The sequence below is a fragment of the Lutra lutra genome, chromosome 8 (assembly GCF_902655055.1).
Source record: "Lutra lutra chromosome 8, mLutLut1.2, whole genome shotgun sequence".
NCBI lineage: Eukaryota > Metazoa > Chordata > Mammalia > Carnivora > Mustelidae > Lutra > Lutra lutra.
This window is the reverse complement of record NC_062285.1, coordinates 44,045,042-44,071,968: the sequence shown is the minus strand read 5'-3', so window position 1 is coordinate 44,071,968 and position 26,927 is coordinate 44,045,042. Positions and strand designations below refer to the sequence as shown.

At 40.0% G+C, this 26,927-nt stretch overlaps 1 protein-coding gene across 3 annotated transcripts in view; it reads right to left on the bottom strand.

Moving 5' to 3' along the window:
* C8H12orf56 (chromosome 8 C12orf56 homolog) overlaps positions 1-26,927 on the bottom strand; it is a 96,010-nt gene that overhangs the window by 15,329 nt on the left and 53,754 nt on the right. For all 3 annotated transcript variants that reach the window (XM_047740727.1, XM_047740728.1, XM_047740729.1), the window contains exons 4-8: positions 25,639-26,044; positions 20,441-20,514; positions 13,852-13,996; positions 6,393-6,499; positions 4,886-4,975 (exon numbers count right to left, since the gene is read on the bottom strand). In XM_047740727.1, the coding sequence (XP_047596683.1) occupies positions 4,886-4,975; positions 6,393-6,499; positions 13,852-13,996; positions 20,441-20,514; positions 25,639-26,044 (822 nt within the window). The remainder of the gene's footprint in view (positions 1-4,885; positions 4,976-6,392; positions 6,500-13,851; positions 13,997-20,440; positions 20,515-25,638; positions 26,045-26,927) is intronic.

Sequence of the window (26,927 nt, the reverse complement as noted above, 5' to 3'; positions counted from 1 at the left end):
GTTTAGTAATATTTGAGGCTTCCCAATCTTTTTACAATCACTTAAATCATCACCATGATTAGAAGTTCATGATTAACCAAAATTTTAATAAAAACAATTCCCCTCCTTTCTCTAACTCAAAAAGCAAGTTAGTTCTTACATCTACAAAAGAAGAATCATATCAGCACACTTCTCAAAAAAGCAGAGTATGTCCTACAGGATATTTGTTAGTGTTTTATTCAGGCTACTTTAAAATGTCCAATCTTACTTTTAGAACACCCTTCCAAAATCAACAAAATAGGGCGCCTGGGTGGCCCAGTGGATTAAGCATCTGCCTTCAGCTCAGGTCATGATCCCAGGGTCCTGGGATCAAGATCAAGAGCCATGTGGGGCTTCCTGCTCAGTGGGGAGTCTGCTTCTCCCTCTCCCTCTGCCCCTACCCCTGCATATGCTCTCTCTCTCTCTCAAATAAATAAATAATCTTTTTTAAAAAAATCAAAACATTTCATTTAGAAGGTTTTCCTATCTTAAGTTTGAAATGATATTCCATTTACTGATTTATTTAATGTCCTTTGTTTTCAGCAACAGCTTCTTTTCAAAGAATCATATATCCAGGGTTAAAGGAAGGAACTCTCAAATTGTGGGTCACTTTCTGTGATAATATATGAATTTAACCATAACAGTGTTAAAATAAGAATGGATTTATAGCACATTTCAGGAAGAATTCAATGAACTGAATTGAGCCAATAAAATCTTTACTTCTAAAAAAATAAAGAGGAAAATGCTGAAATGAGTAAATGCTTTTTTATTTGCTCAAATGGAATTTAGTTTGAAATCTACTCTTCCTGTCAACACTATTTAAAATCCACGGGGTCGGGGCGCCTGGGTGGCTCAGTGGGTTAAAGCCTCTGCCTTTAGCTCAGGTCATGATCCCAGGGTCCTGAGATCGAGCCCCGCATCGGGCTCTCTGCTCAGCGGGGAGCCTGCTTCCTCCTCTCTCTGACTGTCTCTCTGCCTGCTTGTAATCTCTGTCTGTCAAATAAATAAATAAAATCTTTAAAAAAAAAATCCACGGGGTCAATAATAGAAGAAATCTTAATCTAAATGGTAGTTTCATCTCCAAAATACTTATTATAGAATTGACATCATATCCTTAAAAAGTGGTGCCAACAATTTTGATACTTTTATTGTTTAGATTGTTATTATTTCCAATTAGAGAATTTTGAATGCATTACAATATATTTTATAATATATATACAGACTTTGAGAGGAAAACTCATGGTCTCATAAGTTACTCTGTGTTGTTTGTGGTTGGCAGAATTCTAATACAGCTTCCAAGATTTTTGCCCCTGGTATATGCACCCTAAATAATTCCTTCCTCTTAAGTATGGACAGGACCTGTGAATATATTAAGCTATTACTCCCTTGTGATTATGTTATGTTAGATGAGAAAGGTAAAGGGATTTTGCATACATAATTAAGGTTCCTAATTTGTTGACTTCTGAGAGAATCAAAGGGAGATTATCCCGGGTGAGCCTGATTATCCATTTGAGCCCTTCAAAGAGTGCTTAGAGCTTCTCTGAGCGCAGAGATAGTTTCTTGCCAAGAAGCAAGCAAGTTTATAAGGAAATTACTTCAGGCCACAAAGACCCAAGTGAGCTTGGAAGATAAGCCCAAGGCTCAGATGAGACTGCAGCCCTAGCCGGTTGTCACCTTGACTGCCACCTTGTGAAAACCAGGGCAAGGTAATCCAGCTGTGCTATGCCCAGATTTCCTGATCCACAAAAACTGTAGATAAACAGTTGATATTATTTTTTTTTAAAGATTTTATTTATTTATTTGACAGAGAGAAATCACAAGTAGGCAGAGAGGCAGGCAGAGAGAGAGGAGGAAGCAGGCTCCCTGCTGAGCAGAAAGCCCGATGTGGGGCTCGAACCCAGGACCTGGGATCATGACCTGAGCCGAAGGCAGCGGCTTAACCCACTGAGCCACCCAGGCGCCCAACAGTTGATATTATTTTAAGCCACTGACCTTATAGTAACTTGTTACAGGGTAATAGAAGATTAATGCGGTTATATTAGACATTAACTGTTCATTAAGGCTACAAGTAACATGACTTGACCCTACGCATATCAAAAATGGCTGAAAAGTTAGTATTACAACCGGACTCTATTATAGCAATATAATATATGCATTGAAATACATGAAAAAAAAAAAAAAGAAATACATAAAAAGAATTAGTCATCTCAGGAAAGAGGCTTACTATAGTAGGACTGATGTGGCCAAACCAACTTAAGACAGAACAGTTGAAAAAGCAGAGGATAGTAAGAGTAATGGTTCTTCAACTCTGAGAGAGGTAGGGATGAAAAGATGGACAAAAAGGGTAACATAATTGAGCAATAATTCAGTGTGGCTAGATATAAATGTAAGAAGTAATCTTGAATCTCTGTCCTGGAGATTGGGGAAATGATACTATCAGCTGCATAAAGAAGTATACAGAGGGGGCACTGACTGGCTTAGTTGGTGGAGCATGCAACTCTTGATCTCAGGGTTATAAGTTCAAGCCCCACTCTGGGTTTAGAGATTACCTTAAAAAAAATGAAATATTAAAATAAAAAAAAAGTATTCTGAGAAAACAATAGTGTGTGTCTTCCTTGTTTGCTGCAAAGCAGGAGTCAAGAAAGTACGGCCTGTAGGCCAAATAGCCCAGAACCCGTTTTTATAAATAAAGCGTTATTGGAACAGAACTGTGCCCATTCATTTATAAATTGTCTATCACTCTTCTTATGCTTCAGTGGCAAAGTTGAGTAGCTGAAACAGACACCCTATGGTCTGAAAAGCCAAAAATGTTTATTCTATGGCCCTTTATAGAAATGTTTGACCATTCTGCAATCAGAGAAAGACAATTATCATATGATCTCCCTGATATGAGGAAGTTGAGAGGCAACGTGGGGGGTCTGGGGGGTAGGAAAGGAATAGATGAAACAAGATAGGATCAGGAGGGAGACAAACCGTAAGAGACCCTTAATCTCACAAAACAAATTGAGGGTTGCTGGGGGTGGGGGGGTGTTGGGTTATGGACATTGGTGAAGGTAGTATGTGCTATGGTGAGGCTATGAAGTGTGTAAACCTGGCGACTCACAGACCTGTACCCCTAGGGCTAATAATACATTATATTTTAATTAAAAAATAAAAAATTTTTAAAAAAAAAGAATTGTTTGGCTACTCTGGTGTATAGCGTAGTGCACCCATAGTCCCTGGCACAGAGTGAATTGCTTAAGAAATGTTCGTGAGGTGTGCCTGGGTGGCTTAGTCATTAAGCATCTGCCTTCGGCTCAGGTCAGGATCCTGGGGTCCTGGGATTGAGCCCCCATTGGGGCATTAGACTCCCTGCTTGGCAGGGAGACTGCTTCTCCCTCTCCCTCTGCTTGTGTTTCCTCTCTCGCTATCTCTTTCTGTCAAATAAATAAATTAAATCTTTAACAAGAAAAATGTTCATGTTATTATCATCAAAATTCATTTGTAAAGTTCTCTAATAAATAGCCAGGACAAACATTAAAGTTTTTATTCTTCTCCCTGGTTCAAATATTTTAGAACCCATGGCCCTCATTTTCCTTTCACTTTCTAATACAGAAAATTTAAATAAACAGTTGATGACAGTGGAAAAAAATTAAGATTATAGTCCGAACACTGGCTCAGGATATAATTCATAGTCTACAAACCATATAAAAAGGTCAAGCAGATATATGAAATATGCAAACACATATTTTCTGTGGCAAAGAATGCTGTTGTCCCCCTACTACACATTATTTCATTCTTCCTTTTAATAATAGGTGTCCCTATCACCATCCAAAGTTTAGCTAGCTACAGAGCCATGCAACTGCAGACACATCCAGCTTCTCTTGCGGCTAGATATGGGCATATGCCTAAAGTCCTCATCAGCAGAATGTGAGCAGAAAAGTCTTAGATGCCTCTCTCAAAAAAAAATTTGCTTGCCTTCTACTTCTCTTCCTGCATCCCATAGGGTTTAATGAAGTTGTGAAGGTCAGCCAACTTCAACCATAAAGACAGAGATAGCGTAATAAAATATGTCAGAGCAAAAAAAGGGAAGGAACCTAGGTCTCTGGCTGATCTCCTAGAGGAAATCTTGACTCTCTACTCTGGACTAGTATATGAAAAAGATGTAAATTTCTATCTTCTGTGGCCCACATATTTTAACATATCTTTATCATAGCAGCTTACTCTATATGTTAATAAACCCTCCCACTGTCACTCACTTCAGGGTCACACAATTATATATTAAATGAAGCTACTATTAACTCCTGCCTTTGCAATGTGATCTTTCTGTTATGTGGGGTTACGAGTACTCTGTAAAATTCTAGTAGAGAACCCCTGGCTTTTAATGTATGATGGGGCATTTGGGCTTTTTCAAGTTCACCAGACAATGACAAAAGATAAAATTATGCTAAGAGAATCTTTGTGCCCTTAATAATCCAGAAAGCCTGGGAGAACTCACTATGTTCCATGTTCATCACAGAAGGAAGTGGAAAGACAAAGGAGTTTAATATACTTATAAGGGGTTTGGACAGAGAACTAAGAGAGCTATGAGTTTTGGAAGACACTCAATAGAGTAGTTAATGGTTGTAACTACAAGGTGCCAGTGTCGCCTAAAAGACCTTACCTTGGGGCGCCTGGGTGGCTCAGTGGGTTAAGCCTCTGCCTTCAGCTCAGGTCATGATCTCAGGGTCATGGGATTGAGCCCCGCATTGGGCTCTCTGTTCAGTGGGAAGCCTGCTCCCCCCCCCCCCCCGCCTACTGCTCTGCCTACTTGTAATTTCTTTCTCTGTCAAATAAATAAATAAAATCTTTTAAAAATAAATAAATAAATAAAAATAAAAGACCTTACTTCTTAGCTGCCAACGTGTTCAGGCGCGATGACTCAGTTTCTGTTTCTCTGAACATCAGTCCCAGAGTCTGTATAATTTCAATGCATGCTCTAGAAAACAAAGAAAAGAAAGCACAGGAGTGGCATGATTGCATGACAAGTTCAGAACTTCACAAAATTAGTAACCCCTGATAAAATTGCTCTCATATCTATATAGAAAATGTATGGGAAGGAAATTCTGTTTGTTAATTGTCAACATTGGTTGAGTCCCTACTCTGTGATTGCTACATAGTAAACACTCAACAATATTTGTTGAGCAAATTAATTAATAGCTGAATGTCAGGATTACAAGTCATTTTCATAGTGTTTTTGGTCCTTAACATTTTTTCCTGATAATTACACACTATTTTAAAATTATTTTTAGGGGAGCCTGGGTGGCTTAGTTGGTTAAGCATCTGATTTTAGCTCAGGTCATAATCCCAGGGTCTTAGGATCGAGTTCCTTGCTCAGTGAGGAGTTTGCTTCTCCCTCTCCCTCTGCCACTTTCACTGCTTGTGTGCTCGTGCGCTCTCTCTCTCTCTGTTTCTCTTTCTATCAAATAAATACATAAAATCCTAAAAATAAACAAATAAAATTATTTTTAATAATTTTAACTTTTTCCAATAAGTAATTTTTGGCTCAAAATTTCAAAGGTAAAAAAGGGAATTCAGTGAAAGTTGCTTTCTCTGATGCCTTATTTTTCCTTTGGGACAACCAATATTACTAATTTCTTATACAGCCTTTCTTTATTTTTAAGATTTTATTTATTTAAGGGAGAGAGAGAAGAAACAAGTAGAGTAGGAGCAGTGAGGGAAGGGGGAGAAGGAGAAGCAGACTCCCACCGAGCAGGGAGCCCGAAGTGGGGCTTGATCCCAGGACCCAAACACTTCACTGACTGAGCACCCCAGGTGCCCCTATAGCCTTTCTTTGAAAAGTAGAACAGGAACACCTGGGAAGCTCAGTAGATTAAATGTCTGACTCCAGATTTCAGCTCAGGTCATGGTCTCAGGGTTGTCAGATCTAGTCCTGTGTCAGACTCTGAGCTGGGCGTGGAGCTTGCTTAAGATTTTCTCTCTCCCTCTTCCTTTGCCCCTCCCCCTGCTACGAAAAGTAGAACAAAATGAGTGCTATTTTTAAAAATCTATGTGAGGCAAAACTGGGATGCCTGGTTGGCTCAGTCGGTTAAGCCACTGCCTTCAGTTCAGATCATGATCCCAGAGTCCTGGGGTCAAGTCTCGCATCGGGCTCCTTGCTCAGCAGGGAGCCTGTTTCTCTCTCTGCCTCTGCCTGCCACTTTGCCTGCTTATGTGCACGCATACTCTCTTTCTCTCTCTCACAAATAAAATAAATAAATCTTTTAAAAAATCTATGTGAAGCAAAATTTGCAGCACCATTAATCATTAGTACAGTATATATTTTATCCAGTGCCTTCCATTTACTTCAGTACCCTCGGGGGAGAAAAATCTATGACTATCCTGTTGGTACTTACACCAGCTCATCGGCCCTTTGGCTTTTATTTTGAAGTGAGCTCTTATCCCTAGACTCTGGCAAGTACTCATGAAGTTTGTTCACCAGGAAATAGAAAAGGTCACTGGTCTGTGAAAGCAAGTAGGAAAGAAGATGGTCATTAGGTATCAGTTGGTAAAACTCTATCTTTACATAATAAAAATATGAAGATATTATTTATTCTCTGGAACCAAGTGAATTATAATACCTCTCATTAATAACAGCATAACCCAAAGTGAAAACACTTTTTACTTAAACCAGGAGACCACTGTCCTGGTGAACAGAGCCCGAGCTAAAGCCTAGGGGGTGAGGCTAAGAGATGCCCCAAAGGCCCGGCTCTGCTGTTAATACCGAAGACCCTCCAGACGTAGGTGTATAATCTCAGGCAAATCATTCAGTTACTTGCGAATACTAGATTAAATGGAGGCTCCTATAGTTCCGCTTTTCCAAAGTAATTTGACCTTTGTGAGGATGCAACGAATAATGGCTAGAAAACATTTTTTTTAAAGATTTCATTTATTTGACAGAGAGAGAAAGACAGGGAGAGAGGGAACACAAGCAGGAAGAGTGGGAGACGGGAGACAGAGAAGCAGGCTTCCCGCTGGGCAGGAAGCCCGATGCGGGGCTCAACCCCAGGACCCTCGGGGCTCAACCCCAGGACCCTGGCATCGTGACCTGATCAGAAGGCAGATGCTTAACAACTGAGCCACGCAGGCGCCCCTGGAAAAACACTTTTTAAACATGTTTGCTAACCTGCAAGTGAAGGCACAGCACTGGTATAGCCTAATGAAGACAGTGAAGAATGATACTAATAATTCTGTTAATACAGTGGAAATGTCGATTGTCATCTCTGACAGAATAAACACTGAGTTAAGAGTGCGCGAACCAGTTTTTTTGTGCTTCTGTGCAGTCTCATGAGATAAATCCAAGCATGAAATGAGCACTGGCCCATGAAATCAGGCAGGTTGGTACTAATGAGAAAGATAATGTAATTGCTTCTCTTTTCCTTTTCTCTCTTACTCATTTTTCCCCCCAGGACTTTTGTCTACTAGTGACAAATTAGACTCTGTTTAAAAAGGTATTACACGTACCTTTATTTAGGTGCTAAGGCAGGGCAAAAGGCTGAGGACAGCAGGGGGAGAGAGGGACAGGAGAAGGAGCAGGGTGTATGCTGGACTCTCTGAGAACAGCTGCCGTTTACCAGGGCCCTGGTAATTGAGCACAGTGTGGTGGCTTTGTACACTAACTCTGAGGTCACACCCCAGCTCTGCCACTGGTTAGCTGTATGATACCTGGCAAATGACTTACACGCTCTATGACTCAGTTTATGTCTAAAATAGAGTTAATGTCACCTCGTGGGGGTTGCATTAAGATAATATCTGTAAAGCTGAACAGTGCTCAGCACATGATAAGTGCTTAACAAATTTATCAGTTACTATTGTGATCTCCCACCTGCTCACTAGTTCAGGAAGTTTTATTTACAAAGTTTTGTTGTTGTTATTTTTTAAGATTTTATTTATTTATTTGACAGACAGAGATCACAAGTAGGCAGAGAGGCAGGCAGAGAGAGAGAGAGGAAGGGAAGCAGGGTCCCCGCTGAGCAGAGAGCCCAACGTGGGGCTCCATCCCAGGACCCTGGGATCATGACCTGAGCCGAAGGCAGAGGCTTTAACCCACTGAGCCACGCAGGCGCCCCTTATTTACAAAGTTTTATTTGTAAAGTATCTTCCACCACCCTGCAACAACATGGAGAAATCTCAAAACTGTTAGGCCAAAGGAAGCTAGCACAAAAGAGTACAGAGTGTACATTTCTGGGTAAGCGGAATCCGAGGACAGGCAAAACTGATCTGTAGTGACAGAAAGCACAATGATTGCCCGGGGCCATGGATGGGAGAAAACTGCCTGCCAAAGGGTATGAGGTTGCCTTATGGGGCTATAGAAGGGGCCTTATGGGGTGATAGAAGTGTTCTAAATCTTAATTGGGGTGGTGGTTATAATGGGTTTATACATTTGTCAAAACTCTTTAAACCAAACTCTTAAAATGAGTGCCTTTTATTATATATAAATTATGTCCCAATAGTTTCTCCAAAGAAGAGGTACATATGGCCAGTAAGCACATGAAAAAATACTCAACGTCACGAATCATTAGGGAAATGCAAATCAAAACTACAAATAATCAGAAAATAACAAATGTTGACAAGGGTGTGAGAAAACTAGAACCTGTGTGCATTGTTAATGGGAATGTACAGTGGTACAGATGCTACGGAAAACAGTATGGGGGTTCCTCAAAAATTTAGAAATAGAATTACCAGAGGATTTAGCAATCCCACTTTTAGGTATAGTCCCAAAAGAACTGAAGGCAAGGTCTCAGAGAGATTGACACACCTATATTCACAGTGGTAACGTTCACAATAGCTTAAATGTGGAAGCAACCCAAGTATCCATCAACGGAGTATGGAAAAGAAAATGTGGTCTTTACATACAATGGAATATTATTCAGCCTTAAAAAGGAAGCGAGCTCCAACACTGATGAACCTGCGAGACATGCTGAGTGAAATAGGCCAGTGATAAAGAGACAAATACTCAGTGATTCCACTTACATGAGATACTTAGAGAAGCTAAACTCATAGATGCAGAAAGAAGAATGGTGTTGCCAGGGGCTGGGAGAAGGGATGAATGGGGAGTTACTGTTTAATGAGTATAGTTTCAGTTTTGCAAGATGAAAAGAGTTCTGGAGATGGCTGCACAATGAGACAGTGTACCTACTTAATACCACTGGACCATATGCTTAAAAATGGTTAAAATGGTAAATTTTCTGTAATGTGTATTTTACCATAATAAAAAAAATTGTTGAATTAAGAAAGAACCTCATGAATTAAGAAAGAAAAATAAAAGGTTAGGAAGGAACAGGAATGGAGAACTCTTTCATTCACTCATTCATTCATTGAACACATAACTACTGATTGCCAGCCATGTAGCAGGTGCTGTGGTAGATAATGAGATACTACCTTGAGCAAAGCAGACATGGTATCTGTAGTCCTAAAGCATAGGTTCAGTCAGTCTACCACAAAATGTTCTCATAATTTAAAATTTACTTGTGAAAAAAAAGAGAGAGAGAAAGAGAGATTACCTGAAAGAAAATTATACCCCATACAGATGATTTCAAATGGGGGAAATTGTGTGTGTGTGTGTGTGTGTGTGTGTGTGCATTTATAATACATAATATATTTATATACAATTATATATATTGTAAGATTTTATTTATATGAAATTATTCTATGTATAATTTTCCATCATCTTGCTCAGGAACCAAAAATTAGAGGTGCCTCTAATCTCCCCACCCCAGTGAAGGTCCCTAAGGAAGCTTCACACAACCTCATGTTCTCCAGGGAGCCCAGCACAAAGTGGGAAAACCACTGCTTAAGCATAAAGCCATGATAACTGTTTAAAGAAAAAAGCTCCTGGGGTGCCTGGGTGGCTCAGTCAGTTTAAGTGTCTGACTCTTGATCTCAGCTTAGGTCTTGATCTCAGGGTGTGAGTTCAAGCCCCACCCCAAGTGTGGAGCCCACTTAATAAAAAAAAAAGGAAAAGAAAAAAGCTCTGAAAGAAGATAAAAATGTTGACTTTTTTGAATTATATATGTTCACTCTGCGTAAACGAATATGAGACTAGATTGTGGTTATGGGTTAGAGAGAGAAAACATAAGGCTACCAGGTCTTGGTGGCATGGTGGTGGGCAGGGGGCCCACACCGTGTGTGGAAAGACCAAAAATAGGAGACTGCCCATGTGCCTTTTATTTCCCTCTCTATTCATTTTGGCCTCTAATTTTTTTTTAATCCTTTTTTTTTTTTTAAGTAGGCTCCATGTCCCATGTGGGTCTTGAACTCACGAGCCTGAGATCAAGAGTCATATGCTCTACCAACTAAGCCAGTCGGGGGCCCCTTGGCCTCTCGTTTTTGATAGCTGAATTAGAAGATCAATATTAGTCCATCTAAGGACATTACCTTAAAGAACAGCTGCATTGTTTTCTTTTTTTTCTTAAGATTTTATTTATTTATTTGAAAGAGAGAGAGAATGAGAGAGAACATGAAAGGGGAGAAGCAGACACCGTGTGGATCCAGGAGCCCAATGCGGGACTCTATCCCTGGATCTTGACCTGAGCCGAAGGCACTGGCCCAACCAACTGAGCCACCCAGGCATCCTGCAGTGTTTTCAATTAAGCAATAGAACGTGCATGTTCTATTCCTAAACCTCTTTTTCTTTTTTAACTTTTTTACTTAGAGAAATTAACTTTAAAAGACATCTTTCTTTAAATATTTTTAATTCAATTAATTAACATATAATGTATTATTGGTTTCAGAGTTAGAGGTCAGTGATTGATCAGTCTTATGCAATGCCCAGTGCTCATGACGTCATGTGCCCTCCTCAATGTCCATTACCCAGTTACCCCATCTCCCCACCAGCAGCCCTGAGTTTGTTTTCTTTTCCTAGATTTCTGATCAGGTTAATTTTTCACAAGAGAATAGACTTTCAGTTCAGTATGAATTGATTTTGGGCCCTGGTATAAAAATGGTATTGTGTGAGGCCTTAGGGAGAGTACAAAGATGAGTAAGACACATGCTTGCCCTGAAGAAGCTTATAGAATATAATGGTAAATAAGAATAATATGCCAATAACTATAGTGAAAAGGAGAATATCTGCGCTAATCTTGAGGGTAGGAACTGTTTCATGCTCACTTTCCTAATGCCTATTTCCATTACCTGGCACAGAATAGGCATGCAGTAAATATTTGTTGAATTGGACGGCATTGTCCAATAGGTAGCCAGTGGCCACGTGGCACTATTTAAATTTAAATTGACTAAACGGAATAAAATTAAAATTTCACTTCCTTAGTCATTGGCCACATTCAGTGTGGTTAGTGGCTACTTTACTAGAACAGCACAGATTGAAGAACATCGCAGAAAGTTCTGCCGTAACAGATCAGGAAGAGGAAGTTTCCAAAGCTCCCCGGGGAGGATGACAGGAGAGGCGGAAGAACAGCGTTTGAGAGATCACAGAGAGGCAGGCAGAGGGAGGGGAAAGCAGACTCCCTGATGAGCAGAGAGCCTGATGTGGGGCTTGATTCAGGGCTCCATCCCAGGACCCTGAGATCATGACCTGAGCTGAAGGCAGAGGCTTAACCCATTGAGCCACCCAGGCACCCCTGAATGGGTAGGATTTTAACAGGAGACGATGGAAGAAGGATTAGCCTAGAGATGGTGAACAGCAGGGGAAAACAAGGAAGGGCTAGAAAGGACAGGGTATTTGAGTCATCCCTGTGGATGGAGCTTTTAGAGGAAAGAAGTGAAAACGATGCAGTGTGGGGTTGAGTGGGTTAGGCCTAGCTTTATTCTCTTTATCTACATCTTTCTTTTGCTGAACAGTTGAGACCCCCTGCATCAGCCCCATTTTAAAATGAGAGACCCTTAAATGGCCTTCAGACCAACACTCTGGTGTTCAACATCAACACCTCTCTTCCTCGTCTAACCTGTAGGACGTACATCAGTTCTCCTACCTAGCCATCTGCTTTAAACCCAGTCCCCTGATGGTGTCAAGTTTATCTAAATGGACATCTCTAGGCCCTTGGTCTGTCCCTTGCCAATCCTCTCTCAGCTGCTGGGTTTACTCTTGACAACCTTTATATCCTTGTCACCTCCCCAACCCCATATTCCATGAAGCCCCTATTGCTAAACTCTAAACAATCAGGTCTTCCTGGTGCCAAATGTTTGCACAGACATTTGGGTATAATCCACCCACATGCTGGAATGGCCTGATGTTTCATTTTGCACACTGTGTAGACATCACTCTCACCCTTGAGCACTGTGCCTTCCCTGGGAGTATCTACAGCTGGATTAGTTTGCCCAGGGCCTGCCCTGTGCAGATAGATGTTGGTCCCTTCCTGAAAATACACCTTGCTAAAATAAAGGCCATACCTGTCCAAACTTGGAATCAGTGACAGTGGTCATTAGTGGGGAGCCTTAAATGCCAAAGCCAAGGTGTTTGTACTCAGTAGGGAGAGGCTTTTGAGCCAGCAGGATCACACAGTCAGTGATGGATTAAAATGATGCCATGTGTGTGACGGACTAGAGAGGAATATTTGGGTGGGATATACCAATTTCCTTAGGCTTTCCATGTTCATAGTCATTTTGGGTGTCATTTCAATGCCTGTCTCTCAATTCTCCACAGTCCTCTGAAGTTTTGGAGTCAGAACCTGAATGTTCTATTCCTAACAGGCTGTATCCAGTAAAAGTCTAAAAAGATTTAGACTTGGTAGCACAACATCATCGTTACCTGTTTCAGTGTTATGGGACATTTGACATACTATTCTATACAGCTAATATGCCCTCTGATTAGGGTGATCAACCATCCCAGTGTATTTGGGACAGTCCTAGGTTTTGTACTGAAAGTCCCATATCCTGTGAACTTCCGCAGTCCTAGCCAATTGGGACAGTTGGTCACCCAGATCTGGGCAAACCTACATGGTTCGTCATCCTACATGTGAAGCACTTAGAATCTAAGAAATGGCCAGGACTATCTTGTATGTTGGGGAAGCTGTGCACTTTGCAGCTGCTCAGTAATGAGACCACTGGCCAGAATTAGGATACAACACAGAGCCATCAACATGAGCTTGACCCAAGGCAGGGCTCACCCCCTCCCTTAGGCCTCATTAGCAACACAGCAGTACTCACTGGAGCTTCTGAATTCCTTCACCTGAAACTGAATATGAAATGGAGTAAGTCTTTACAGAGTAAGTCTTTACAGAGTAAGTCTGTAACTTGCTGCATGAGTGCTAGGTTGCTTTGACTCCCCAAGAACCACCATTTTAAAAATAACAGCCCTACACTCAAAATTCACTTTTTTTCATTTTTACTTTTGTTGTAGGGATACCTGAAGGTAAGACTTCTTGAAATCTACTCTTCCATCTCACAGTCCGTACTCATGCATCTTGCATGCCAGAAGCTTCCTCTCTAATTATCTGTCTTTGACTTGACAACCCAACCCATCTCAGGTACTGTCTTTTGCTACCATTGTCTTCTTACCCCATTTCCCTGCAACACACATACACAGTACTGATTAAATCACAATATTTCAAGTACTGAGTCATGACAGCATCAATATTCTTAAAATACAGCTTCCATCAGGGCACTGGGTGGCCTAGTCAGTTAAGAGTCTGACTCTTGGTTTTGACTTGGGGCTCTGTACTCAGCGGGGAGTCTGCTGGAGGATCATCTCTCTCCCTCTATGCTCTTCCCTCCCCCTACATGCTCTCTCTGCCCCCCCAAAACAAAATAAAATACAGCCCTGAATACAAGACATTTATTTGTATTTTACTTTATGCTTGATTATACTGCATCAGATAAACAGGTAGAACAAGTTTCAAAGATTAAAAATAAAACACCTACTTTCCAGAAAAGCCGTTTCAGAATGAAGTTTTTCTGGGCTGCTACTTTAAGTTCTGTAATCAAGCAAAGTATCTTCCTTAAAGTATTGTCTTTAAGAAAAAGTTCAGATTTCAGTTGACTGAAGTGCTTTATTTTCTCCTCAGATCTACAGAAACACAAGAAAAATATTTCCATGTGAAAAATGATCAGAAACAGCAGTTGAGGAATATCAGCGATTATTGACAGGTTTGTAAAACTTTGTTACTAATGGAATTTTAATTAGTTTTGTGCTTCTGCCTTTATCACTCTTTAGTAATGAACCTTGCTTTCCCCAGATTGAAATATTTATTACTCCCACCGGACATACTTTTCCCCATACCCCTTTACTCAAGCAGTATCCAGGCCATCAGGAATACTCTGTGTCCCTTGGAAACTGTCGTCCCTCTTTCATCACCTAGCCCACAGTTTGTTCACATACCATTTACCATACTGCATGAACCATGTGTAATATTATTTGCCTCATATTTTTTCTTTTTTCTTTTTTTTTTAAAATTTTATTTATTTATTTGACAGAGAGAGATCACAAGTAGATGGAGAGGCAGGCAGAGAGAGAGAGAGAGAGAGAGAGAGAGAGAGGGAAGCAGGCTCCCTGCTGAGCAGAGAGCCCGATGCAGGACTCGATCCCAGGACCCCGAGATCATGACCTGAGCTGAAGGCAGCGGCTTAACCCACCGAGCCACCCAAGCGCCCGCCTCATATTTTTTCTTTAAATCAACTCACTTTGTGTGTGGGTGTAGAGAAGTTTATTTATGTAAGATTTTCTTTATTTGAGAGAGAGAACAAGCACATGCACTCATACATGGGAGCAGAGGGAGGGGCAGAGAGAGGGAGAGACTCTCACACAGACTCTGCACAGAGCACAGAGCCCCACCAGGGGCCTGATCTCACGACCCTGAGGTCATGACTGGAGCTGAAACCAAGAGTCAGACACCTAACTGACTGAGCCACCCACGCAACCCACGAAGTTTATTTATATAAAGAAAACTTTATATCACAGCCTTACAGGGAGAACCAGTATCAATTGCATTAATAGCAGGTAACTGTGAAAGTAGCATGAGAGCATCACAAGTTCTAAGTTGATGCACGCATTCCAAGCCTGAAGCTCTCTCTCTCTAATAGAAAGGCCGATGAGCATGAGTTAGAGAGCTGCCATTTCTGGCCCCAAGCCGAGGGCTTCTCCCTAATGAGATTGGACTACTTGGAAAAGGAATCACCTTTCCACGATGGAATTCAAAGTTATTTCCTGCCATGTCCGAGTATCAAATGCATTCATCTCTTGTCACTGACCGGTGTGTGTTCCACAGTTCAGGAAAAGCTGGCTTTGCTGAAAAGAGGAACACCTTCCCCTTACAGCTTTCCCTAATTCCACTGTGAATGGGGAACCTCTCCTATAGCACTTTTTTCACACTTCTTATATATCACACTAATTCTGTTTTGCCCCATTGTTGTAATTTGTGTACCTGTCCTAGGCACTTTTCATGGACTAGCTCGTTCAGTCCCACTAAGGGGGTTAGAGCTGGGAATTACTGTTGCATTTATAGGATGTTAGACAGGTTAAGTAACATGTCCAAGTTCATACTGGCTGGCTCAGTCATGACCTTGATTTCAGGGTCATGAGTTCAAGCCCCATGTTGGGCATGGAGCTTACTTCAAAAAAAAAAAAAAAGAAAGAAAAAGAAAGGGTGTGAAGTAATGCTAGGAGAGGCATTTCATGTTCTGTGTAGGTGATGGAAACTTCTAGAATTTCTGACTTGAATTAAAAATATTTTTACCACCTACTCCATAAATCTTGATACCAACCATTTATCCCAATTCTACTATATGGAATCTTAGCTCTTGCCCACTACCTCCCCTGTGTTTAAAAAAAAAAAAAATCTAGGATGTTCTCTATCCAATCAATGAGCCTCCTTTTTTTTTTTTTTTTTAAGATTTTATTTATTTGTCAGAGACAGAGAGAACACAAGCAGGGGGAGTGGCAGGCAAAAGAAAAAGCAAACTCCCCACCGAGCAAGGAGCCTAGTGCTGGACTGGATCCCAGAATCCTGAGATCATGACCTGAGCCAAAGTTAGATGTTTAACTTACTGAGCCACTCAGGCATCCCAATGAGCCTCTCTTATTAACAAAAACATTAAGACTTCCCCCAAAACAGCCTCTTTTCTAGTGGAGAACATGGAAGAGAAATAATCAAGAATTCAGTGACAGAAGTCACAGAGGCAAGGGGTGCCTGGGTGGCTCTGTTGGTTTTATCGTCTGCCTTCGGCTCAGGTCATGATCCCAGGGTCCTGGGATGGAGACCTCACATCGGGCTCCCTGCTCATATAGGAGCCTGCTTCTCCCTCTCTCTCTGCCTGCCCCCCAGGTTGTGTGCTCTCTCTCTCATTCTGCTCTCTCAAATATAAATAAGACATTTTTTTAAAAAAGTCACAGAGGCAGAAGAACACGATTATAAACATGGGGATTAGATCTGTCTCTACTCAGCTGAGTAATTACCAAAGGCAAATTACCCAGTCTCTCTGTGCGTCAGTTTCCTCATCTGTAAAATGGGGAGTCCCACTGTTTTGATACTTTAGTCTGTACTTAGTTAGCACACAGTAAGTATTTAATAAATGATTTCTAAATAAAATAGGAATGAGCTTTGAGATCCTGCTTCCCTATACATCCACTTCTAATTACAATCACATTTCATTAAAAAAATAACTATAGGGGCGCCTGGGTGGCTCAGTGGGTTGAGCCGCTGCCTTCGGCTCAGGTCATGATCTCAGGGTCCTGGGATCGAGTCCCGCATCGGGCTCTCTGCTCAGCAAGAAGCCTACTTCTCTCTCTCTCTCTCTCTGCCTTCCTCTCCGTCTACTTGTGATCTCTCTCTGTCAAATAAATAAATAAAATCTTAAAAAAAAAAAAACTATAAAATTCCTCTATTCTCTGAAAACTGCAAAAATAGCAGGAATGTAGTTTTCACAAACTGATGAGCTTAGAAAAGCACAAGCTTGGAAAGAATACCAGCTGAATTACTTTCAAATTGACTTTCCTATTTTTCCCATTCATCAGCAATTTGCTGTGATCCATATAGAAACAATTTTTATCTTGTGGCACCTATGATAACAGACTGTAATACCAAACTTTTCTTTCAAAAAAAAACAAAACAAGGGTGCCTGGGTGGCTCAGTCAGTTAAGCATCTGACTTTGGTTAGGTCAAGGTCTCAGGATCCAGGGATGAAGCCTGCAGTGGGCTCCGTATTAATCAAGGAGTCTGATTGTCCCTCTGCCCCTCCCCCCCAAGTAAATAAATAAAATCTTTATAAATAAATAAATAAATAAATAAATAAATAAATAAATGGAATTTCATAAGAAAAAGCACACCTCCTTATACTAAAAATCAATTCATATATGAATTGAGGGCTCATATACATCATAAATACAAGTTAGATTCAGCAGTCTGTATTTCTACAGAATCACAGTTTTTTTTTTATCTTTCAGAGAACATTTGTCTTTACGTAGATGATAAACTTTATTTGACTAATTTAAATAATAAAAAGTCTAGTGACAGAAGACTCCCTTATTTAATTTCAGAACAGGGGGAGATTTTTCATCAATTTTAACATATATTTTATATTTTCATCAGCTAGAAAACATAAATTCACCCAAATAGTGTGGCAAGAAGGATTCTTCATCTAATGATAAGCTGTTTTTCCTGTATTTTTTTTCATTTTTGTGGATATTTTATATAAATAATACATCTGTATAATGCTTTACAGCTGGAAAGAGTTTATCATAGATTATCTCAAAAGCACTGTGTGTATGTTCACAGGGGTCTCTATAAATCTACATGAGGTTACAGAATTCATATTTGTAACAGTTCTAGTTTGCAAACCCAAAGAGTATATATTTACTCCCCTTAAACTTAAGGTACCTTGCAGGCAGAGAACTCTCTTGTATATCTTACACATATTACCACATTCCTCACAGTGCATTTTAAATTACTGCATTTTAATATGTTGCCTTTAGGAATTAACTTTGCAAGAAATTGCTTTCCCTGAGTCAAGCTAGTGGTAGAACTCTCCTCACCTTCAATGACAAATTTCAAGTCACGCATATACAAAGTTAACGCCTATTTTATTATCCAGTTAGTTTTAAAATCACTTTAAATAAGCACTGAAATTAAAACTGATACTTTTTTAAAGTAAACATATGAAAACATATAGGAATTCTTTTTTTAAAACATGTAGAGGGATGCCTGGGTAGCTCAGTTGGTTAAGCATCTGCCTTTGGCTCAGGTCATGATCTCAGAGTCCTGGGATGGAGTCCTGCATCAGGCTCCTTGCTCAGTGGGGAACCTGCTTCTCCCTCCACTTGCCTCTCCCCCTCCTTGTGCTCTCTCTGACAAATAAATAAAATCTTTTAAAAAAATGTAGAAAAAAAAAAGGAAATCACAAACATTGTTATTTAACCCCTACAAACCTCAGAACACATCACAAGACAAACATTTCTTACAAGATCATCATTATCACATCCAACAAAATTATCAGTAATTTTTTGCTATTGGCTAATACCCAGTCCATACTCAAATGTCCTCTATTGCCTTAGAAATGTCTTTTTACTTTTGGTTTGTTAAAATCAAGATATAAATAAGATACTTGTTATATTTGTTTATTATGTTTCTTAATTAAGCCTTTTAAAAACTTTTCTTATGGAAATTTTTAAACATATACAAAAATGGAGAAAACTGAAAAGAAACACCATGTATCTGTCTCCTAGATCCAATAATCTTCAACATTTTTCCAGTCTTGTTTTATCTATTCCTTACTTACACACACACATATGCACACACACACGTGTTTTAAAATAAAAATAAAATATACATAATATAAAATTTACCACTGTAACCATTTTCAGGTGTACAATTCAGTGGTATTAAGTGCATTCACAGTGTTTTGCAACCATCACTACTATACTCTCCATTTCCAGAACTTTTTCATCTTCCCAAACAGAAACTCTATACTGATTAACTATAGGTCCCCATTTCCCTCTCCCTTCAGCCCTAGTAACCTCTATTTTATTTTTTGTTTCTATGGATTTGCCTATTCTCAATGCCTCAAATAAGTGGAATCATACAATAATTGTCCTTTTGGTCTGGCTTATTTCACTTAGCATAATTTCTTCAAGGTTTGTCCATGTTGTCACACGTGTCAAAATGTCATTCCTCTTCAAGGCTAACAGGCCCACACTTTTAAGTCAGATTCAGGTTTAATTGTTTTAACAATTTATTCATTCATTCTATAAAGGCAGCCTACTATGTGCCAGTGACCAATGTACAGTCCCGGCCCTTAAGGAGCATCATGTATAATAGGGCAGCAGACAATCGAAAAAGCAATCTTATGAGAGACTGTTAAATGCTACAAGATCGTAAGCACAGGATATTATGGAGGAGCCTCTCTCTCTTTTTTTTTTTTTTTAATTTTTAATAGATTTTATTTACTTAGAGAGTAGGGAACAGGGAGAGCAGAAGGCAGAGGGAGAGGGAGAAGCAGACTTCCCACTGAGCAGGGAGCCCTACACAGGGCTCAGTCCCAGGACCCTGAGACCATGACCTGAGCCAAAGGCAGATGCTTAACCAACTGGGCCACCCAGCTGTCCCACAGCAGCCCCTCCTAATGCAGCTTTGAGAAATTATTATTATTATTATTATTATTATTATTTTGCGAAATGATTTTTAAAGAAAGGGATAAGAAGCTAAGACTTGATGGGTTGAAGTCATTCATGAAGGAGAAGAAGAATAGAGAGTAGGATTCCAGAATAGAGGAAAAAACAAAAAACCAGGAAGCTTTCTGAGACCTGGATCAGTTTCTGAGACTGGATCAGGAGCTCAGGGCAGGAGTTAAGGGGACACAATAGTTGAAAATGAAAAAATGAAGAGACATCAGGAAGATCTTTATAAGCTGTTGTAGAGTTTAGACCTTCTCCTAAGGGCAATGGAGAGCCATTCAAAGGCTTTAAGGCAGGGATTACATCTTCAGATTTGTGCTTCCAAAAGATTTCTTTGGTTACAGAGAATGGTTTAGAGAGGGTCGAGAGTGAAGGCAGAGGCCAGCCAGGAAAATACTGTAGGAGCTCAGAACAAAGTTAATTGGGCTGAGCATGTGACAGTGGAAAGAAGTAGATATTATCCAGATACAGTAGAGAAGAACAGTGAGTCCTGTGACAATTGACTGGCTGCAGGTGTCGGGGGGGGGCAGTGAAGCAGGGAGAGAGAAGGTAAAAATGACATTCAGGACACTGGCTTAGGTGATACAGGGATAAGGACAGCAGGCCCTGTGTTAGGAGATGCAAGAGGAAGGTCAGGTCCCAGAAGGAAGATGCCAAGTTCCATTTTGAATAGGTTCTTGGAAGACCTATAGAGGTGATGTCCAGTGGGTAATTATGTTTGCAGACCTAAATTCCGGGCAGACATTGAAGTAGAGGTATGAATGTGATGGGCAGCAACAACATGGAGTTAGGAGAGGCAAAGAGAGAACAGTCCCCCATGCAGCTTTGGCATATCATCACTCTTACCTATATGGCTTTTGAGTTCCAATAGCAGGACTGAGCTCACTAACATATAAGGGATCTTGTAAAAGAGTAGCTTTCTAAAAGAGAAAAAAATATGGGAATAGTTAGAATTTTTTTTATTGAAAATCAATTTCTCCTGCTTTTAGTCAGTATCATATATCTGTTCCTTAATTCCTGCTATAATACATGATTTGTTTATGTAAATAATGCCACAGGGCATTGTTTTTCCTTATAGTTTTTAAAAAGTTTTAAACATGACATTTGCTCATTATAAAATAATCTATCAAAATCAAATAGTCCAGGGGCGCCTGGGTGGCTCAGTGGGTTAAGCCGCTGCCTTCGGCTCAGGTCATGATCTCAGGGTCCTGGGATCGAGCCCCGCATCGGGCTCTCTGCTCAGCGGGGAGCCTGCTTCCTCCTCTCTCTCTGCCTGCCTCTCTGCCTGCTTGTGCTCTCTCTCTGTCAAATAAATAAATAAGAAAATCTTAAAAAAAAAAAAATCAAATAGTCCAAAAATGCATAAACTAAAAGGTAAAATTTCCCTGTCTCTCCCTACCCCTCCCATCCCACTAATCAAAGTACCTTACTACCTGAAACCATAGAATACCATACATTATACTGAGATTAAAAATAACAGTAACAAAAAAAAAAAATAATAGTAACAACAGAGTACCTTACTATATTATTTTCAGCTTGGCTTATATCCTTTTAGGCATATAAAAACATATTAATTATAACATATACCTAGAATGTATACATATTAGATGATATATTTTATAATATACACTTAATACTAGTTAATTTATATCACATATATTAATCTGGAACTTTTTTTCCCACTTACTGTATGGTTTTTTTTTTCCATATCTGTGTATATAGGTTTACTTATCTCTTTTTAATGATTACCTAGTATTCCATGGTATAGATTATAGAATAGTTTTGTTAACTACTCCCCTATCAATAGGGTTATTTTTCCCTTAAATCTTTTTTTTTAAATATTTTATTTATTTATTTGACAGAGATCACAAGTAGGCAGAGAGACAGGCAGAGAGAGAGGGGGAAGCAGGCTCCCCGCTGAGCAGAGCGCCCGATGCAGGGCTCCATCCCAGAACCCTGAGATCATGACCTGAGCTGAAGGTAGAGGCTTAACCCACTGAGCCACCCAGGTGCGCCTTTCCCTTAAATCTTTAGTGTTGCCACTTTCCATTCATTCTGGGTCCCCCCAAAAGTGGGTCAGTAGTGTTCAGCAAGTTCTCTAAATAATCTTTTATTTTATGTTGAGGCCTAACAGATGGGTCAGAATTTCTGAAATGGTGCTGATTTATAACTCCAAACAAACTTACCCCTATCTTATTCCTTAATATCAGAGCAGGATGGTGGGTGGATGGGCAGGGGGGAAGTAAGTGCTTTTTCTCACTACTTTTGTTTTTTACAATCTGTTTTTTTGTTTAGTTTTGTTTTAAGTCGGCTCCCCACCCAACATGGAGCCCAGCCCAGGGCTTGACCTCACAACCCTAAGATCAAGACCCAAGCTGAGATCAAGAGTTGGATGCTTAACCAACCGAGCCACATAGGCACCCCATTTTTGTTTTTTAAAGTAAGCTCTACACCCAGCATGAGTCTCAAATGACTCAAGATCAAGAGTTGCATGCTCTACTAACTGAACCAGCCAGGTGCCCCTGTTCCCCCTCCTTTTATCATTGCTTTCAGTTTAAAAAAATCCATCTTATTTTTCCTCTCTAAATGTTTGTGTTTATGGGGGTGCCTGGGTGGCTCAGTCAGTTAAGCAACCAACTCTTGCTCTCAGCTCTGGCCTGGATCTCAGGGTTGTGAGGTCAAGCCCCACATTAGCCTACTTTTTAAAAAAAATGTTTACATTTACTTTAAATCTAGAATTTTAATTTGGGGATACTCCTTAGCTATTTAGCTTTCTAGCACCTGTCTTCACAACAGATGAAGGGCAAATAATTGCTCTATATTGTTTTTGTAGAATTTGAGATGCTAAAGAACTCCAATGTAATTATTGTTGGTGAAAGTTACAGATAAAATGGGTTACTGAAGGAGACTCAGCTCTTTGGAAACCCTTAAAATCAGAATGAGTGCTAATTTCTCACTGGATGGTTTAGGTTTACCTATAAGAGAGTTGAAATGCCCATTCTTTTTTCCCCGGTAGCATTCCCCTACCTCAACGTGAATGATCATTCTGGATCTCAAAACACAAGAGATCAGTTAGCCAAGATAATTCTGACCGATTTAGGGGATGATATATTTTTTTAATTTCCTAAAACTTATGAAGGCATCACCAAGAATAACCAAAGTCATCAACATGATGAAAGAATTAAACAGTGTCACAAAAAAGTCACAACTTTTTAAATGTTTATATTGAATTAATACCTTATTCTTACTAGAATAAATGCTAACTTGATTTATCAGTTATGTGTGAAATATTTGCTTACCCATTTTCCATCTTTCAAGGGATAGAACATTATTATTTTTGAAAGGGGGAAATGGCAGAGGGAAAGGGAGAGAGAGAATCTTAAGCAGACACCACGCCCAGTGCAGAGCCAGAGGCAGAGCGTGATCTCATGACCCTGAGATCATGACCTGAGCCAAAATCAAGAGTCGGTTGCTTAACCAACTCTGAGCCACCAGGGTGGCCCAGAACATTGTTTTTTAATGATAGTATCTACAATTCAAAGATAACCCCCTTCCACCCACACTTATTTCAATGGAAAAAATCAGACTACTTAAGTTCAAATCTCAGCTCCATGCAAGTTGTGCAAACTTGCGTATATTATTAAATTTCTCAGTGCCTTAATTTCCTCATCTACAAAACGAGAATAACAGTCCTACTCCCAGGGTTGTTGTGCAGATTAAATGAGTTAATGTACAGAAAGCATCAAAGCAGATCCTACCTGTTAATACATTATTGTTACTGATTTTATTATCAAAAGGGCTAGGAGTTTGCCTATCTGACTTGCCCCAGCCATGCCTCTGCAGCAGAGTTAAAAAGTAGTTGAGCCCTGAGTGTTGTATGTAAGGGATGAATCACTGAATTCTACTCCAGAAACCAATACTGTATGTTAAATACCTAAAGTTTGAATTTAAAAAAAATTTTTAATAAATGAAAATAAATGTTAGTTAATCTTTTAATTCACTATCATTACACTAATAAACCTTAACCATCTTGTTAAAAAATAATAATAGTAATAATAAAATAAATAAAAAGTAAAAAGTAGTACTAAGACCAGGAGTTAGTCAAGTCAGGGAAACATAAACAGTCATTTTGAAATATTTAGATAGATTACGTTTTGGTTTTCCTATTAGAACGTATGTGGCCTCCTTTCAATAGGCCAGGGTTTACCCTCTATCTGTGATTTGTTTACATTCTTAATTTGGAAAGTACTGTTTAAAAATTTAGGAGCCCCTGGCTGGCTCAGTTGGTGGAACATGTGGCTCTTGATCTTGGGGTTGTAAATTCAAGCCCCACGTTGGGTGTAGAGATTACTTAAAAATAAAATCTTTAGGGGCGCCTGGGTGGCTCAGTCAGCTGAGCATCTGCCTTCAGCTCAGGTCATGATCCCAGGGTCCTGGGATCGAGTTCCGCACTGGGCTCCCTGCTCAACGGAGATCCTGCTTCTGCTCTGCCTACTTGTAGTCTCTGTCTCTCTGTCAAATAAATAAGTAAAATCTTAAAAAATAATAATAATAACAGGGGCACCTGGGTGGCTCAGTCATTAAGCGTCTGCCTTAGGCTCAGGTCGTGGTCCAGGGTCCTGGAACTGATCCCCGCATCAGGCTCCCTGCTCAGCTGGAAGCCTGTTTCTCCCTCTCCTGCACCCCCTGCTTGTGTTCCTTCTCTCAACTGTCTGCCTCTCTGTCAAATAATTAAATAAATATATATATGTATATATATAATAAAAAAATAAATAAAATCTTTAAAAATAAAAATTTAAGGAGGAATTTTGAACATTTGACATTTAAACATGAACCATTCTGAACTATGCTATGAGACAAAACTTGAGTTGCCCTGAAATCTTTCAGTTTTTAGTCATTCATAAAACCTCCTGCTTCCCTAGCTGCTTCTGAAGGAAAAGAGCCTTTCGTATTTCCTTAATATTATTATGTTGGCAGATCAATAATAAAAATTATGTATCTTTGAAGATAATTGAAAAGGATCATGTTATTCAGGTGTAATAAATTACTTATTTTTAAACTGATCCTGTTATATAAGAAAAAGGTCCCTTAATGAGAGTTCTGACTCTCATTAAACCCACTCTATAATCTTGAGTAAGTCACCTAAAATATTCAGTTTTCTCATTTATAAAATAAGGTACTTAGACTAGATAATATCTATAAAATACCTGTTCCTGTAACAGTGACTCCCATTAACCTACTTTTTCAATAGTGCAGCTAAGAAATACAGAGACAGGGTGCCTGGGTGGCTCGGTGGGTTAAGCCTCTGCCCTCGGCTCAGGTCATGATCCCAGGGTCCTGGGATCAAGCTCCACATCGGGCTCTCTGCTCAGCAGGGGGCCTGTTTCCCTTCCTCTTTCTCTGCCTACTTGTGATCTCTCTCTGTCAAATAAATGAATAAAATTAAAAAAAAAATACAGAGACACATTGATAATGTTGAACTTTTTGTGGGCTCTACGCTCTCTGAAAGCAGAAATGGCTGAGAAATCACCCCAGCCAACTGAAAAAGACCACCCTGCTCACAAATATTTCAAGACCTTCTCCAGGATTCCCAGGAGACCCTTATTGACCCATCTCTGTAAAACCCCTGGTCCATCTCCCTTTTCTTTAAGACACTCCTCATTAATGAGCATTTTCCTTCTTGCGCTAGCCTAAATACAGTCAAATCCTTAATTGTCCAGTGTGTTTATCTTTCATATTATTAAATTCCAAGGGTAAATTTCCAAAATGGACATTTTGGGAAGCAGGAAAGGCGTGTTTGCTTAAAAAATACTCGAGCCAGGGGCGCCTGGCAGGCACAATTGATTAAGTGGCCACTCTTGGTTTTGGGTGAGGTCATGGGGGATCTTGCTGAGGACAGGCTCCCAGCTGAATTCTCTCCTTCCTTCTGCCCCCCACCCCACCATCCCCCTTGCTTACACTCTCTAAAATAAATTAATCTTTAAAAACAAACAAACAAACAAAAAACACTACTCCAGTCAAAGTTAACTTATGAGCACACTTACTATAATATAATTGTTCCATGAACTTTTTAAGTGCAGAAATATTGATGAGGTTGTGGAAATAATGTACAAATGAAGTTCTGATGCCTTTTTCTCTAGGTTTGGGTTGTTCTGTAAAGGGGAGGCCAGGGAGGAATTTCCTAAGTGAAACTCATTTCCGTTCCCATTGCACTTGAAAGGGATTTCACTTAGAGAACCTTTGTGATCTGGAAGTCCCTTGGGTTCTTTTGTGTTGGTTGTGCAAGATGGCATGCTGACAGCCTTTCCAGAAGCTGATGTGGACTGACAGCTCCTCCTGGAGGGGGTCGGTAAGGGTCGAAGGGCACTTTGGCCATGAGAAGACAGATTCTTGAGGTCTGAAGGACAGAATGTAGAGTCCTTGGATGGTGTTCTACTCTCTTGGTGGTACCTGTCAGGTAGAATTTAGTATTAAACATAATATTCACAATTTAACAGTAAGGAACAAAGAGAATCCAGTGGCCCAATTGCAGCAATTTAAGACTCTGAAGGTAAATTAATGTTTTTTTTTTTAAAGATTTTATTTATTTATTTGACAGAGAGCGAGAGATCACAAGCAGGCAGAGAGGCAGGCAGAGAGAGAAGAGGAAGCAGGCTCCCTGCTGAGCAGAGATCCCGATGCGGGGCTCGATCCCAGGACCCTGAGATCATGACCCGAGCTGAAGGCAGAGGCTTTAACCCACTGAGCCACCCAGGCGCCTCAAATTAATGTTTTCAAATAGAAAGAAGACTTATTAAGAGAAGGGAGTGATTTAATCTCAGTTGCTTACCTACTGACCTGGTTGGAGGTATAGTACAATTCTTCATTATACTTTCCTGCTTTCAGAAATAAAACTGTACCCAATGTCATTTAAAGCACTTTCTATATCTAAAGGATTGTGCCTATCCTTCACAGAACCCCAGGATTTCCAATGAAAGCACTTTTTTTTTGAAAGCACTTTTTATCCTGCTTTTGGAACCTGACTCTTCTTTCACTGTGCATTTCAAATGGATCCTGTAAAGAAAAAACTACTCATATGGAGTTAGGAAGTGATTTTTTTAAAATGGTGTTTTCTTGAATTCGTGTCTTGCTAATAGTCCTCTGATTTTCCAGTGTCATTCCAAAAGCATCAGCACATTTTTCAGAATCAGTCCTGTGTTCTACCCTCATTTTCCTTGCTCTCCACCTTGCCATGACCATTTCTCTAAGTCTGCTATGTGAGGAAGCAAGTGGGAGAGGCTAAGAAGTTGTAGGGTCATGATGACATCCAAGGTCCAATCCTGGCTCTGCCACT